Genomic DNA, 16194 nt, shown 5'->3' on the forward strand with positions numbered 1-16194 from the left:
AAATTGAAACTATTTATAGATGCCAAGATGCTATCTCAGGAATTAATACTCAGTCTTACAACCCTCTCTAAACAACGACTTTCCCCCCACCTTCACCACCATTTTCCCCTTCACCATTTGCTTGATTAAAACGAGGCATCGTTTGGGGATCGCTGCCCGAAAACAAAGAAAAGCCCCGCTTTCGTTCTCCTTTTTGCTTTGGAAGGCTTCCCTTGCAGCCTCCACCAGAGCTCCCAGCAGGAGAACAAGTGTGAGCGCCTTTAAGCATGCGTTAGATTTGATTGCCAAGATGAGAACAGTCGATGTTGGCAGTGGCAACAGGCTAATGACGGCTTGATAATCTGTTACACCAATCTCGGTGCAGTTTGTTAAATTGTGTAGGGTTTATTTGTTTTGCTTTCATAATTAAAGCATGTAGACCTTGTATCTGTAAGTATTGTGTATTCCTTGTATGATTCTTGTCTTCACTGGTGCTTCAGAAATTCAGGCTTGGGCTGTCCTCAGCTAAATTGCAAAGGAGCAGGTCCTCCTTTTTCCACTGCTGCCTCTGAACGTGCAGGAGGACTACCTGTCCTAGGGTTCTCCGGACAGCATGTTAATGAGGGGAAACGCCAATGTCAATTGTCTGTCATTGCCACAAAACTCAAGCTCCAGGCTGGTTTGCAGAAATACGCAGAGTAGAGCGCTTCTCTACACTCACTTATACGATTTTATTCATTTAAACATTGCCTGCATCGAACCAAGGAGGGTTGTGCGAAACCTGGACTTTGCTGTTGGCTCGAGGGGGTCGGCAGGGATTTGCAGAGTTACAGTTACGTGGTGAGGAGCCAGCCTGCTAAAGCAAACAACCAGTGTCACCAAATACATAGAACCAGTTGAAAAGTAAATGTGTTTCAGTTGCTAAATAAGCCAGTAATTTGCGTAGTGTGAATAAATACAATTTAGAGCGGTTGGCTTAGAGGAAGTAACATAGGACACTGTCAGAAAAAGCCTTCAGATTTGGGTCAGTCTTTACAACTGCCTGTTGCAAACACCTGTGAAGAGAGGAAGCATCTCTCCGTTGGCAAGGCAGCAACCCCCAAGAAATTTCCAGCGGTACATGATACATATGGAGTAAAGTCAGCTTCAGACTGACGACCAAAAATGTCCAGTGTATTTTAATTGCCAGTAAGCATTAGCCAGTTAACTGTTGCAGTGGAGGGACTGGTAATGTCTGTCTGCATTTGCCAGTTCTAGAACAACGTTTTTTACGCTGAAAGAACCGTGCATCTTACAGGTGCATGGTTCAGTGCAGCTGAGGCAGAGGGCCACTCATGCCTTCAGTGCTAGGTGTGAGGTTTCTAGCAGTCTCCTCAATTTTAGCATTTGTCTGCTGCCTCTGAAATGGTCTGGGTTCAGAGGCTGTGCTGTCTACTGACGTGCTGGGAGGTTCCCTGCATTGAATGAAGGAGGAGAAGAGGTGGGAATTAATTGGGCCCTGGCCCCTAGCGCTTTGGTGAAGGCAATGTTTGAATGCATAAAAACCCTTTTCCAAGTGTTGGCTCTTTGTCCTGGTCTTGAGCTTCTGTTTTGGTCCCTGCCAACTAAAGCGTTGGTGTCGGTGTTCTCCCCTGTCTCCTGTTCCCCTGACTTTGCAACCACCAGTAATTGTTCTGGCAAGGTCCTGGAAAAAGAAAAATTTACTGTTTTCCTCAGGCTCATAGCTTTTGAACTGGAGGCATGTCTTCTAAACAGTGCAACTCACTTCAAATGCTTTTTGCCTTTCATTTGATTATTGCTTGTCACGCAATGTTCTTTGAAAGCTTGCTCATATATTATCTGTTCCATTTTTTCCATTTTCCCTTTTTTTGCATGCTGTTCCTCCTGTTTCTTCCCTTCCTCCAATCCTCTGTTCCCGTGTGTAGACACAACGGCGACGACAGAACCGGCAGTTCACGGTTGGTATCACATTCCTGTTTATCTTATTTCTCAGCGCTGCTGAGTGGCAAGACAAGCCTGGGAAGGGGAAGCAAAAAAGGGAAATGTAGTCTTCAAGGGAAAACCATGTTTCAGGTGGACTGCTCTCATAAATATAACATCATTTTTAAGGCTGGAAAGTCTGTCTGGTCTTGTCATTTCTGTTGTGAGCTCCACAGCTGGTTGTTCCAGTGCCAGGCAAGCACCAATCCCCCAAGGCCCATGGAAACATGTACAAGCAGTGCCGAGGAAGCGAGCGATTCTCCACTCATCTTGATTACCGGGGTAATCACTTCACGCATGAAAAAGAAATCCGGCTTTTCAAAACAGGAATTCAAATTTAATTTTTTATGAGCTGCTTGAAATCTTGAACGTTTTTCTTTCATTTTAAGTTTATAAGACAGCACGTCCAGCAGGTCCACCGGTGTGGGGCAGCATTTGGTATTCCGGGGATGCTCCACAGAGGAACGCTCACCCTGGAGGTCAGCAGTGAAGTTGGCGTTATTACACTGCAGAAGGAGATTTGGAAAACAAATAGCAACACTTTCCTATCAGCATAGCAGTCTAGCAAACTAACCCTTCTCATCTGCTCAAGGCAGCCTAGCTAACAGCTTGACAGCTTCCTTAGCTTCCTACATTTTCGAAGCAAGCCCAAATAGTCACTTCAGGCTGGAAGTTGAGCATACCGGGTTTTGGCACCAGCTCACTTTTCAGCTAAAGAACCAAAACCTCTGACAATTTTCATTAAGGCTAATCCATATTTGAGTTCACTATTTTAGTTTCTTTTAATGCTGATAAATCAACTGTTTCTTTTGTTGACAGAAATCCGTAATGCACAACCACCTCTTTTTCCTGCCTCTTCCCAATGAGGCCTATCTTGGGCAGTGATGGAGGGAGGACTGAGTAAAGTGACGGTTAGGCAGTGCTGCCCCGTATCAAGTGGAGGGACATGCAGTTCTTGTCCCAAATAACTTACATACTTGGATGTGTTTCCCCACTTGACATAACCATTGGAAGCCTTCAGGCATACTGCTGTTTTCTATACATTGCCAATCCCCCTACGTATGTTTAATATCAAGATTCAACATCGGTAATTTTGTAGTTACTGCAACGGAAGTCATGGCAAGGTAATAAAAGTCCAAGAGACGTCTCATCCTGCACTACGGTCACACTCATGAAAGTCAGGTGAAGGCAAAATGTTAATCACCCTGTTGTTAAGCTGTGGGGAGAGCCTCGAAGAGCTGACTCTGAAGATGGTAGCACAGTTTAATTCCCTGCAGGTCTGCTCAGTTGTGCTCACTCAGGTGGTAAGGGTCCGACTGCTCCTTCAAAGTACCAGCCTGGCACTTTGCTTTCTTAGAAGTGGTCTGAGAGCGGTCAGGAAAGTCAGGAGAGATGTGGGGCTCAGCCTGAAAGGAAGCCAGGCGCCATCCCCCTTCCACTCTCTTAGCCCCGTGATTCTGGTCGTAGCGAGCACTTTGCACCACACAGCTGTGGTTGCAAGGTGTCCCGCTTTAGCAGCACTTTGAGACAGAGTAGAGGGAGAGTCTTCAGCACTACTCCAATTTGGCCAAGATACTCTGCCTTTAGTATTAGAATTTGCCGAGAAAAGGTAGATGTATTCAGGCAAAAGAATAGCGGCCTCTGCGGTATCAGAAAATAGTACCATTTTTTCCCATTTCTCTCAGACAGCCCTAGAAATGCACAGGTACAGATGTTGATCCCTAAATTTGGGAAAGATCAGGCAGCCCTGGCACTGACATGACTTCTGATGTCACTTCTAGATGTCTTGGTGAGCCTTATCTGATGCCCAGCTTGGGTTAATCTCTGATGTGAAGGCAAGCTGGGAAGGCTCAGCACCGTCACTGAAGGCAGAGCTGTGGCGCAGCGTGGGTGATGCAGAAGGGGATGCGCAGCCCCTTTCTTTAATGCAATTCCCGATGGCTTTCATCATTTTTACTTGTATTGGGGAAAGCCACAAAAAGCATGTTTTTAACTCAAGGACTACCTCCCTCCGTGGGGGAGGACTGCTGCTGCGAGGAGATTGACAGCTGAAATGACAAGCCATCACAGTCAGACGAGCTGCCACAAACTTTCCTGCCTTAAAACCCAGCTGGTTTGTTCTGAAGTCCCCTGCACTTGCCCTTGTGGGGCGCTTTTCCTGTGAAGACTCTGGGGTTTCTTTCCAAGCTTGTGTTGCTGGAGTGTGTATGGAGTATACCAGGTGTTTCTGTATGTTGGCCATTTGTTTTTACCAATGTCCGATGGGAGTGAGCATGTCTGTGAATGACTAGAAATGCATGGGCATGAACTACAGCCAAATGGATTTTCTCCAAAAACAATTTTAAATAAATTGGGGGAAGGAAAAAAAACCAAACAAACAAAAAAAAAGCAAACAAAAAAAAACAAAAAAAAAACCAAAAACAAACAAACAAACAAAAAAAGAGATTGATAGCAAAGAAAACAAAATGTAAGGCTAGTGTGGAACCAGCACAATACTTCAATCGGGGAAAGGATTTTTGAGTCATTTAATTTTTTTGGAGTGTATCCTAGAGGACTGGGGCGGGGGAAGGAGTCCTGTATGTGTGTGCATGTCAAAGCGGTAGCAAAGCCCCTGCCATTCCTGTTTCCTTCTGGAATGGAGTTGACGGCAGCGATGCATGAGTGACTTAAAGCACGAAAATTGTTAACTCTTTTGTTGAAAAATGAGAGCTTAACTGTAAATTTTCTGATGCCCTTTCTCCTTTCTCTGCACTGTTCATTGCCAGAACTCCAATAACAGCATGGTCATGGCCGGCAGGAAGGCTTGTGCTTCTGCTGCACCGCACTAAGCCGGGTTTACCGAGCTTAAGCCCTCCTTCCCTCTCATTTTGCCCTTCATGGTGTCAGGGTGCCAGCGGGGCTGAAATCACAGTTCCCTGCCTATTTGCAGCTGAAATACGGGCAGACCTTGGTGGAGCCAAGAGAGTAATGTCTCTGAGAGTCTGCCACTGCTCAACCTGGAAAGAAAGCACTTTTTCTGCAATGCCCTTCCTTTTCTTCTTTCCTGCCCCTCTCCCCCTCAAAATTGACATACCAAGTTTTTAATTTCCCAGCTGCCACTACTCCTCGGCCAGCTGGGGAGCTCAGCCCTTGTAGGGCTGCTGCCCCTGGGGGAACCCTTTGGGTGAGATGCCTGGCTCACGTTTTGCCCCCTGCACAAGCAGGACATGTATAAGCAGCCATGACCTTATACATGACGGTCTTCTGCTACAGCAAAAGCCATGACTTAATTTCGCCACTTCTTCCCAAATTTTGACCCCGCCCTGTTGTAAGCAAAGAGCGTTAAATTGCTCCCGAATGCTTTTTCAAGACCACGGGCAATGCCCATTGCAAGGAGTGACGCTTGCTGCGTAGCTGTCTTTGGGCAGCCCTGTATGTATGTACATGCGCTCGGCGATGGGGAAGCTCAGAGCTGCTTTTCAGCTCCCCCACCGAGGCAGAAAGAAGGCGCTGCTGCCTCAGCACAGGCAGAATTCCTGCTTGTCCTCATGAAAAGGTAGGGTGAAAAAAATCTCTTCTGAAGCTGGCAAAGCAGGAAGTCTGGAGTGAAGGTTAAAATAAGGAAAACATCCCAGTCGTGAATGAAGAGTGACAAGAAAATGCCTTGCCCGTAATATAGCAGGTAAATTATTTTATAAGCTGGAAATTCTTCCCTGAAGGCCCATATGCATTTTTAATTGCAGCCTTAGCAGGGTTTTGTACGAGAACATTTAACACTACCATGTTAAGCTCTTGTTGCTTTTTCCGATAGCGCTCAGTCTCTGAAAAGGAGTTTTACTTGGCTGAAGCAAAAAGCTGAGCCGTGCCAGAGCACTCCTCGGCTTGCAGATCTCGCCAAATGCGACAGCGTAGAAGGAAAAAGCCTCAGTACTTTCTGCATGGAAATTATCAAGCAGCTTTGCCTGTCCCGCTGCCTTTTTTTCTTTTGAAAATGCTCTACTTAAAAATGCACCTAGTAGTAGAAACATTCCTAAATATATTTTACAGATCCAGTCCTTGGGGCAGTTGAATAAAACATCACAAAGCTCTCTGCACCTGTCTCTGTGCAGTGCCGCAGAGTACGCAGCGTAAGGCCAAATCCCTAATTGGTTATTTACAGCTTGATAGGAAAGAGAAATTGTCTTTTCCTTAAAAAGTGGAGGTAGCTCCGGAAGCAGTACAAAGCAGCGCTCCGGTGATAGAAATCTCTCACTAACCGGTGTGCTGGTGTCGTTGTTTAACCCACTTGGGTCAAGCTGCAGGAGAGGTGACTCGGCTTGCTGGGTGCACCCTCTCAAGATTTATTATTTGCCAGGGAAATGGTAGCCGAGTGAAAAGTTAGCTTTCATTTATTGAACGGGACTTGCGGCAGACTGAATTCATCCTGATCAGAAGTGAAAAGAAGGGGCTTTAATAGCTGATATGAAAGTTTAATGAGAAAAATCAAGAAGTAATCTACCATGTATTTAAAATGCCTCACAACAGGTTTTAATACTGTTCGGTGGCATTTCGAAGTATACCAGATGCAGGTAGACAAGGAGTTGTCGAATTGTTAAATTTTCTTTTGAAAAAGACTTTTTTTGCTTCATAAAAAATGCAACGTTGCCCTTTTTCATTATTGAGAAAATGTAGTTCCTCTTAAGTGAAAGGTAAGGCTCTACAGAAGCAATTTCAGAGAGATAAAAGTTGAATGGCTCCTCTTCCGAGCCCAGGTTTGCATGTCCAATGCTTCTGTGAGTCAACTGTAATTATATTGATATATTGTATTATAGGAAAAAAGGGGGAATCCCTGAAATCCAAGAGCGGTGCACAAACAAAAGTCTTGCCACTAATCTAAAGGGCTTCCCACTTCAGAAGATAATTCCAACTGTAGCTTCCAGGTGACTTGATGTATTTAAAAAACAGTCACTGAAAATTACTTTTATTTTGAAGGAGCGGCATTATAGATATATACATATGTGTTGCTCGCTGCTTTCCAATGGGGGACAGCCTGTACATCGACTATACTGCATTACCATCTTTGCTGTTTAAAAGAAAGTCAGCATTTTTACCAGCCTGAGAGCTTACAGTGCCAGGTTTCCAAATGACCGGTGATGGTGGTGTATCTTCATGGGAATTTTTTTTTTTTTCCCCTTTGATAATGCACTTGCTTTAGCAGCCAGCAGCAAGAGTAAGTTATCGCAAGTACCAGCCTTGAATAGCAATGCTGTACTATCCCTCATTTAAATAGCTCAATCTCTGTGACCTCCAGACACCGTTTTGCCCTGTAGCCTGTGCTGAGAAGTTCACTCAGCTAGACGCATTGCCCTCCTTTGGACCCCCAATGTTTTCTCAAACTCTCAAACAAAATAGGAGATAACAGCTTGACACACAGCATTGGCTGCCTTCTGTGGCCATGAGAACATGTCTCGCCTAACTGCTTTATCAGCTTTGAGGATAGATACTTTTTCCATAAATGCATCAAACTTGGGAAAATTAGAAAAACAGTTTTTGTCCGATATTTTTGCAGAAGATACAGCCTGCAGTCTGCACATACAGATGCCTTACAGTTTTGAAACGTGATCCGCAATATTCGCTAATTGATAAATTGCCGGGCTTGTCAACATGACCAAAAAACAGATTGAACTTTGGAAAATTGGAGGAAAATTTTACATTGCTCTGTGTATACAGAACCGAAATCAAACCAGGCTAAATTGGGAAATTGCCCCCCTGGTGACTAAAAGACAGAGTTTGGGGGTCTTTGCATGCTGTTATGAATGAGTGATTTTGATTCCATGTTTTGTGTGCCAACAGTGTAGACTGAGGAATGTTTCTGTCTGTAATAAAGGAAATCATTGCAATTCTGTCATACAAGTTACTCTGCCCAAACCGGCAGACGGGAGCAAGTGATTGACGCATTATTTTTTTCCCCACAAGAAATTCATCCTCAGTTCTTAAGTGTGCTGTTTTTTGTCACTCGAGAAACGCAGAGAAAAATGAGTTTGTTTTTACTTGTAAGGCTTTACTCAGTTGCCCAATTCGGCAGAGGAGCTGGACTATGGGGATCTCTCAGGTAAGGGCTAGTACATAGGTAAACCACTGCTCTTCTACGCTAGATACTGGTTCCACTCTGATTTCTGCATCTTGGCCATGTTGCATTGTATAGTTGCTGTGATGTAGCCATTCCTCCAGTGCACGGTCTCGCAGCTTGGCTGTCCGCTGTTTTCTGTTGGGATTTTCCTCCCTTTTTTTTGATTTGGGCACCCATTTCTGCGTGGCACCCTTGAAAGCGGGGCTGGAGGTGTGCAGAGCGGCAAGACTTCCCATTTCAGGTTGCCTCCCAGCTGCTGTGCTGTAACTTTTTGAACACTAATTTGGAGACCAGTTGAGTTGAAACTTTATGTTTGTAAAACGCTCAACTCTGGTGTACTGTGCGAAACCATCTTTAAAAAACACAGCCAGTGCTAAATCTCGGCTGCTTGGTGATTTCTCATAATAAGAGCATCAGATTGGGGCTAAAAAGGAGGTAACTGCTTTATCAGCTGAGGCAAAACCAAGTAAATGGTTTGAACCTCTTTTCATCCACACTGGCCTGGAAGTTACATAAATATATCCTTAGAGCTGGTCCTTGCAAATTACCGCTAATCCAGATTAAGAAATAAAAGCATCTTCGGCAGATGCAGTTGGTATATTCAAAACAGGGGTCCTGTCAGCGGTACAAGCATAGTCTAAACCTCTGATCTTCATGTTTTGCCAGAGTGTTTCGAAGCGTTTTCAGAAATTCACTGGATTTTTTTTTTTTTTTGTCTCCCGCTTCTCAGAGCATCTCCGCAGGCTCATTTTGCCCGCCGCCCTCCTGCGGGCGGGCTCCGAGGCCAAGTGCCGGCCGGCTGTGTCGCACGGTAAAGATGCCCAGAGCGGGCAGCGCAGCAGGGACAGGCCCCGGCGCTTGGCCGTGGGGCAGGACCACGGTCCTCTGCCGCCTCCTTGGCAAGAGCCCTGCCTCAGAGGGTTGTGGTCCAGCGCTGTTCCCTTTGGGGGTTTGAATATGGAGCAAACACTAACACCAAAAAAGCAAACCCCCAAGTCCTCAGCTCGTTCCGTAAAACGCTTGCCTTTTACCCCATCAAATCGGCAGCATCTCTTCTGTAAGCCACTATAGGTATGCTTTGGCCAAGAGGTTAGAAATGATTGATTAATTCAGTATGTGTTCTAACTCCTGAGCAATACTAATAATTGTTATTGCAGGCCTGGGCCAGATCTCATAGGTAAGAAGCACTAGGTGTCTGTTGAATATCACGATGTGGATGGAAAATAATTGTTTTGCTCTGACAAGCTTTATTGCTTTTTAAATTTGTATTTTTTAAAGAAAAATACACCTTCTGGTGAATGAAGAAAAGAACGGGAAACAATTCCACAAAGGAATTCCTCAAAATGGGTGTCTGCTAGCAGGCCTGCCTTTCCCTCCAGTGCCTCTGTCCCTGTGCGGTGCCAGCGGCGCAGCCACCTGCGGCACGCCACCAAGAAGCTGTGACCGTGTTGAATGGCTAGTGCCTTCTCCCAACTATATAGCTCAATGTGGCCCTTTTTCTGAATCGCGAACGCAAATCCAAATTGCCCCCAAACTTTACAGAATGCAGTGCGAGCACAGCTGCTGCCCACAGCAAGCAGATGAGCGTGCACCCTTTGTGTGCTACCATACACCCATTTTGGAGCATCCATTTTGACTACTGATTGGGGATTTTTTCCCCCTAAGAATTTCAAATGTTTGCCTGTTGGTCTCTTGGTTACTTACGTACACCCAAAGGGTAATCATACCAAGTCAAATATGCCGGTGTCACTAGAGAAAGAGCCCCAGGCCATTGTCTCCTACAAACAAAACTCTGCCCTCCATCCCGTCACCCATGCCCAGGCTCCCAGGAAACTGAAATAAGATCCCCTTTGCGGACTGGGCTCGTCACATTGGCCTGTCAGATGGGTGGTCCAGGTGAGTGCTGGAGCTGAGCTCTCCATCGGGAACGCTGCCCTCCGCTCCGGCGGGACTGGGCACTAGTTGCCCTCGGGAGCGACCCACGAGCACATGGGGATGGAGGGGTGCTTGCCCATGCCCCGGGCGGATCGTGGTATGCTGAACGCGTTGGTGCTCCCGCGGTGTTTGCTCAGTGTGCTGTTCCTTTCAGGTACTCCCGTCCCGCTAAATGCTTCAACGGAGGCTCTGCCAACTGTGCAATTAAGTAATGCATCCCTTGCCTTCCGTCCAGGTAGCTAGTTTCCAGAGCTGTGTTCGCTTTTCCTGGTTGAGCTGTGTGTGTCCGTGCCACTCGCAAACCTCCTCTGGTTCCTCATGTACAGAGAGCCCAGGGCACGGAAAGGGTTGGCCGTGTGCTCCTACAGCGTGGGGTTTCGTGTTCTGCTGCAGTGCTTGTCCAGCCCGACACAGTCTTACAGATGGAATTCCTGCAGTGCTGGGAATCACTAGGGCAAACTCCTATAAATTTGTGAGCGTGCGTATGCACAAACATGCGGGGAGAGAGGGAGAGAGACGTATATACACACTGCTGTGTGCTCTGATGGTAGTAATCCGGTTACCCACATTCAGCACAGCTGTATCCCAGTCCCCCCTGGTGCAGTGTGGGCTTTCCGCTTTGCTCGAGAGCATTGGTACACCTCTTGTAGAACAGGGAACAATCAAGACAGCCCCGTGTAGCCTTCACATGGGGTTTGATTAACTAATCAAAACCTGATTAGCACCTTTGTTCAGGGGGGATGCTGATGAATCAATTGCTATCGATTGCGAGTGGGGCTCCATTTTCTAGCAGAGAGGGGTCTGGAGAAAGAGCCAAGAAGCACTGAGCACCTGTTCCAGCCATGAAATTTATTAAAACAAAGCACATTATTTTTTATGAAGCGATCTTGAAACAGGTCACTGAAGGGGAGCCTATTGATTGAAGAAGGATGAACTTCTCGCATTTCTCTGGCTTAAATTAGACCAAATTCAATTACAATACGACAAACGGGTTAACGCTACTCTTTAACAGTCCATCAATAAAGTAGAGTAGGGGTAGCAGGCTTAATGCCGCGCTATAGTAATGAATAATGTTATTGCTCATCCTGTCATATACAGGCAGTGATTTCTGTCCTCCCACATCGGGGATAAGTGTTTTATAGTGTTTCTGAAATAACGACAGCCCGTTCTTCCCCCAGCCCTGCCCACCAGCACCCCCCGCCAACCCCAACTTCTAGTGCTGCTCCATCATTTGAAAAACTTCCTTCCACAAAAGAATTAACCGCAAATTCCATGAGGAAACTTTAGTGCTACCTTTCAGTTTCCCGCCTTATAGGAAAGAGGGATAGCTGGCTACCAGTTTTTCAGACGCACACACGTGACTTAAGGCCATTAGCACCTACATCGTGCCCAGAAAAGGTCGCTGAGTTAGGAATTCTTCGGAGAAATTGATGGAGGTTTTCTTTTCCCTGCCTTGAGGCAGATGTTACGCTAACCTCTGGGAAGCATGGTAGCTTCTGTCAATGGAGTTTGTGGGTATAAACTCACATATGCATACGTGCAAATTCAGCCTGCGTTGTCCTCCATCAAGAGCTTGAAATTAATTTGCACCCAGCAATAGAAGATAAATTTTTGTGGGAGTGCAGCAATAAATCCAAATATGCCAAAAGTAACGTCTATGCTATGTTTTCACAAAAATCTCCATCAGTTTTCTGCTTTTACAGCACAAATGTGCGTAGAACAAGTTTAGGGCTGTTCAGAGATACCCTGAACTGTTACAAAGCGTTGGCTTAGAAAACGTAAAGCAGGAAGGAAGGTGAGGAGCAAGGAGAGGAGCCAGGAGCACCCACGCAGCAGGTGTTGGATCAAAACACGCCCTTACCCAAGTCAAAATGGGATCAGCTACATTTCCAAAGGCTGCATTTGCTTCACACCTCTGGTATTGGGAGATGGAGAGCCTTAACAGGCAACAGTGCTGGAGCACATCAGGAAGGTGGTGAGAGACACCCTTTGAAGTAGTAATGATCCCAGGACTAGTGCCAGAAGTGACGGAAAGGCTGGGTGCCAAGTTCAGCCCTGGGGCCGGGCAGCTCTGATGCAGGAGGTCACGGGAAGGAGCCACTGCCTTCGGGCACTTGAGGATGCTTGTGCGTGCAGAGGGCTCCCGTCACAAAGGCCATCCCAAACGTGGCTTTTTGAGCTTTACAGGGCCCAATTCTGCAAACTGGCTGACCACTGAAGTTAAAAGTGCTTTGACCCTGATAGGTCTGAAGCTTTTAGAGTGGGTATAGTTGAGATTTAAAATACTAGCTAGTACAGCCAGCCAGGTCCAACCTAGTCTTTCTCTTAATCTTGAGATGCTGTCACTTACAAAAAGAGTGGAAGCTAAAATATACATAGATAGATTGATTGATATGTGTGTATTTTGAGGCCTCGTTAAAACAGATTTGAGTGGAACATTTTTTTTGAGTAGTTGGGAGGAGAAAAGTCTTCCATCTGCTAAACCTTGCTGTAAGCACTGACCCACATTGTTAGGATATTGCTATTAAAATCTGCCAGCTTTTTTCATACTCTTGAGACAGTCCACAGAAAGCTATTTTTAAACAATTACATCTGCAAAAATGTTAGAAAGCTTGTGATCATTAACACATTTATTTTTTAAAAAGCATCTCCCCCCACAAAAAACCCTATAGCTAAGAACCTCCAGGTTTAAAACGCGGATGTTAGTTGACAATACTTCCATGGAAGATAACCAACTGAACATCTGCTACGTCTTGCTCCTGACTCTCAGAATAAGTTCCGTTAGTGTGGTGACAAGTAGGAACCAGTCAAAAAAAATGCCTTTCTTTTCTGTCTACCTACTGTTTCATGAATTGCACTTTTTGTTTAAAGGAAAACTTCAGGGTTCACGTTCAAGTGGTATAATCTCTTTTTTTTGTCAATTAGGTGAGCAGTTGGTCAAAATAATAAGCAAAAACTAGTCTAAAGCCACCAAAGTCTTTTACTGGCCACCAGTTGAAATGGGACTATGGTGCTCTCTGCTGCTGTATATAGGTCTGCATCTCACGCAGACAAGTTCAGTGCTACATGATATAAAATTGTGGCATCCCTCTACTGCAGGTTGCAACTGTACTGTTCTCTTGGGGGAGGTGTCACAGCAGTTTAAAAGAAAAAGTGATTTTTTTTCTGTACATATTCAGTTACTGCAAGGGGATTGTACCATTATCGCTGCAGTTTTCCTTTAAGGTGCTTTGGTATCAAGCAAAGCACCACCCCACAAAATTAGGTTCAGCTGAGGTGCAAAGTAGCTGCAGAGTAGCCACATAGGTGTGCATGTTGTGAACAACATGCAGCAATGTCTGCACCTTACCTTGCTCTTCCCTCCCTCCTTCCACTCCCACCCGCAAAAAAAAGCAAACCAGGAACAAAACCCTAATAGAAAAATTCTGACTATTCGATTTAAAGGCCAGCATGCTCCAATATATATTAACATCTTAATGGGAAAGCTCTGCATGTATACATTTACTACTCTCTGACAAGAGGGAATTAAATGTCAGAAGGATTTGTAGCATCTATAATTGAATTGGTGCTGAGAAAAGCAAATCTTGAGGAAGAATAACATATTAGGATTAGCAAATAATGTGGCATTTTGTCAGTTCCTGCCATCTCGTCTGTTCCCTCTTCAGTAATAAAGTTGTGATTTCTTTTTTAATCATAGATATGAAGCAGGAATAGCTTGTGAATTGGAGAAAGCATTTTAAAGCAGATTCCGGTTCTTAAGGTCAAGTCTCTCCTTGGCACAAATTTAGGGAATGATTCCTTCCTCCGTAGACCCGACACTTTTTTTTAATTGCCAAAGAAGTAAGGAGTGACAGAAAATGAAACAGCCGCTCTCATACTGGCGGTGTAAAAACTGATTCGCTTGGAGCAGTGTCCACAATTGCTGGAGACGGGCTCTGTCCAAAAGCTCCAAAGCTGCTGGCTTTGCCTTGCCTTCTGTGCTGGAAGGCAGAACTGGGTTGACAGTGGGTGACTACCTTGGAGCATAAGGGGTTTGATGAGATGTCGAAGATGAGGTGGAGAGGAGGTGTTGAGGGAGCACTATCTAGCAAAGGGGATGGCGCTGGAATAGCTTGCCTAGGGAAGTTCCATTGCTGGAGAGCTTTGTTTAAGAGTTGGAGCGAGAAAGCAGCGTTAGCAGTGCTGCAGGCATCGCTGACTTTGCTGTGGAGATCGTGGTCCCTGGCCTCTCAAGGTGTCTTGCTTTTACTTTCCTGTTTAAAAAGAAGAAAAAAATACGTGAGAGGCCTAAAAAATTCCTATCAAAGATTTGAGTTTCTCTTAAAAATTGCCAGTAGTTCCCTTTGGAGAGCGAACAGGTGCAACACGGAAAAGATACAAGGCAGATTTGATTTTGCTAAGTCAAAGTGTTTTAATGCCTCTAAATGTGGCATATTTATTGTAAGACAGTCCTCCTGCCTGTTTCACCTGCGGAGGCGAGTTTAGGATGTTACTGCAGCTCCCCAGAGCTGGCAGGCTCTCGCTCCCTGTCGCCAGCAAGCCATGCCACGATCCCAGCCTGCAGCTGGCTGTGTGTGTGCCACAGCATCGCTCTGGCCCATAGAGTAGCCTTGAGGTCAAAAGTTGTTAGGAGCGAGAGTCGGCACGTGAATCTCTTTTGTCGTCGGGCAGTGCTGCTGCAATTAAGGCACACAGCGCTTCTGGGGAACCCCCGTCCCGCGCATTTGCAGAAGAGCCGTTCCTTTTGCTTGCTATCTAATACAAATATCAATATATGACCTTTCAAGTTAAGACCGCTGTCAGCTGTCTCGCAGACTTGATATTAGATGGTTTGCAACCACTAGACATCCTCAGAAGTGATTTAATTTTTACATAGCATGCAAGCTTGAAGCTGAGCTATGTAGCCACGCACATCATAAAATAAACTTGCGGCTGGCACCTCGCAGAGGTCTTTTTTAACAGAAATAATTAAGAAAAATGGCCCTGCTTGTCCCAGTAGACGAAATCATACTCTGGCCAGAATGGTTTGCCACATTTTATGCAAAAGTCCCTTCTTGGGGAAACACTGTCTCCCTGCTCTCAACTTGATTGCAAATGGAAGGGAAGCCATGACAGATGTGTTGGGCGCGAGGCTTCGGCACAGTTTCCAGTAACCCATCTCTGCTGGCTCTGCAGCTGCAGGTCAGTGCGACAGCACGGCGGCTGCTGCTGCCAGGAGGAGCGCACCAAGGTTTTGTCTTTCCAGAACTTTAATTGATGGTGATTACAAAAAAATGCCTCTTGATGCAAAATCCTGCTCAAAGCACATTATAGAGCCATAACTCAGTGTGTTTGTTCCCCTCAGCTGTTCCAGATGTCAACAAGACATTCATCCTCCCAGTCTGGGATGCTGCTGTCTCCTCCTTAGTGCAGCCGAGCGGAACTGGGTGCTAAGTTTCTTAAAAAAAAAAAAAAAAAAAAAATGGAGTGGAACTTGTCTAAAGCAGCTGCTCCAGCGGATGAGCTGGGTTCGTTTGCTTTACAGAGATCTAAGTCCTTAAAGGCCCAGATTAACCGAACTACAAGCAGCAGTGGGAAGGCTGTGTTTGAGCGGTAGCTACCCAGAACAACCAGGATTGCTGATTTTTCCCCAGCTGCTGTTCTGGGCAGCCAACAGAGTCTTTGCCCAGGCGAGGTGGTCTGCTTGGCACACTGCTGTGCTTCCCTGGGCATTTTTCCCATCGGCAAGCAGGGATGTTCGGCCGCTTGCCAAAGCAGCAAACACAGGGAAGTGTTCACAGTACGGGCTGTTCCTGCTGGAGATGATGCAGAAAGTCCCTCCCTTTAATGCGCTCTCAGATTCCTCTGGTATGCTCTTACCGCAGTGAAATGACTGGGATGTAGATGATGTGGCAGGGGTTGCTTTTGGTTTGCAGGGGGATCTTTTTTGGCCCCAGTTTTTAGCTTATCAGCTAAGCTGATGAAAGGGACTTTCTGATCGTGGCGCTGATGGGCTGCTCTCTGTTGCATCCCTTAACGTGCCCCTCACCCTGAACCAAATCAGCCCAGGCGTCCCACTGCCTGTGCCTGACTGAGCTCCTGCTTTTTGGAAGTTACTCCAAGAAGCACTGGCAGGGTTTTTTCTTAAATTGTTTTAATTAAAAGGCGTTTTATGGTGCTCTCAGTCACGAGTTATTTACTTAGGTCCCTCAGTCCTTAATCTTGAAGCAGAA

At 45.8% G+C, this 16194-nt stretch overlaps 1 protein-coding gene across 6 annotated transcripts in view; it reads left to right on the forward strand.

Annotated features, from left to right (window-relative positions):
* CADM1 (cell adhesion molecule 1) overlaps positions 1–16194 on the forward strand; it is a 171609-nt gene that overhangs the window by 150179 nt on the left and 5236 nt on the right. For 2 of the 6 annotated variants that reach the window (XM_075035177.1, XM_075035179.1), the window contains exons 9-11: positions 1905–1937; positions 7976–8029; positions 10137–10217. The exons of 2 other annotated variants lie outside the window; for them this stretch is intronic. In XM_075035177.1, coding sequence (XP_074891278.1) covers positions 1905–1937; positions 7976–8029; positions 10137–10217 — 168 coding nt within the window. The remainder of the gene's footprint in view (positions 1–1904; positions 1938–7975; positions 8030–10136; positions 10218–16194) is intronic. 2 more of the 6 variants (XM_075035178.1, XM_075035180.1) reach the window with 2 other exon arrangements.

Source organism: Buteo buteo, chromosome 9, assembly GCF_964188355.1.
Source record: "Buteo buteo chromosome 9, bButBut1.hap1.1, whole genome shotgun sequence".
NCBI lineage: Eukaryota > Metazoa > Chordata > Aves > Accipitriformes > Accipitridae > Buteo > Buteo buteo.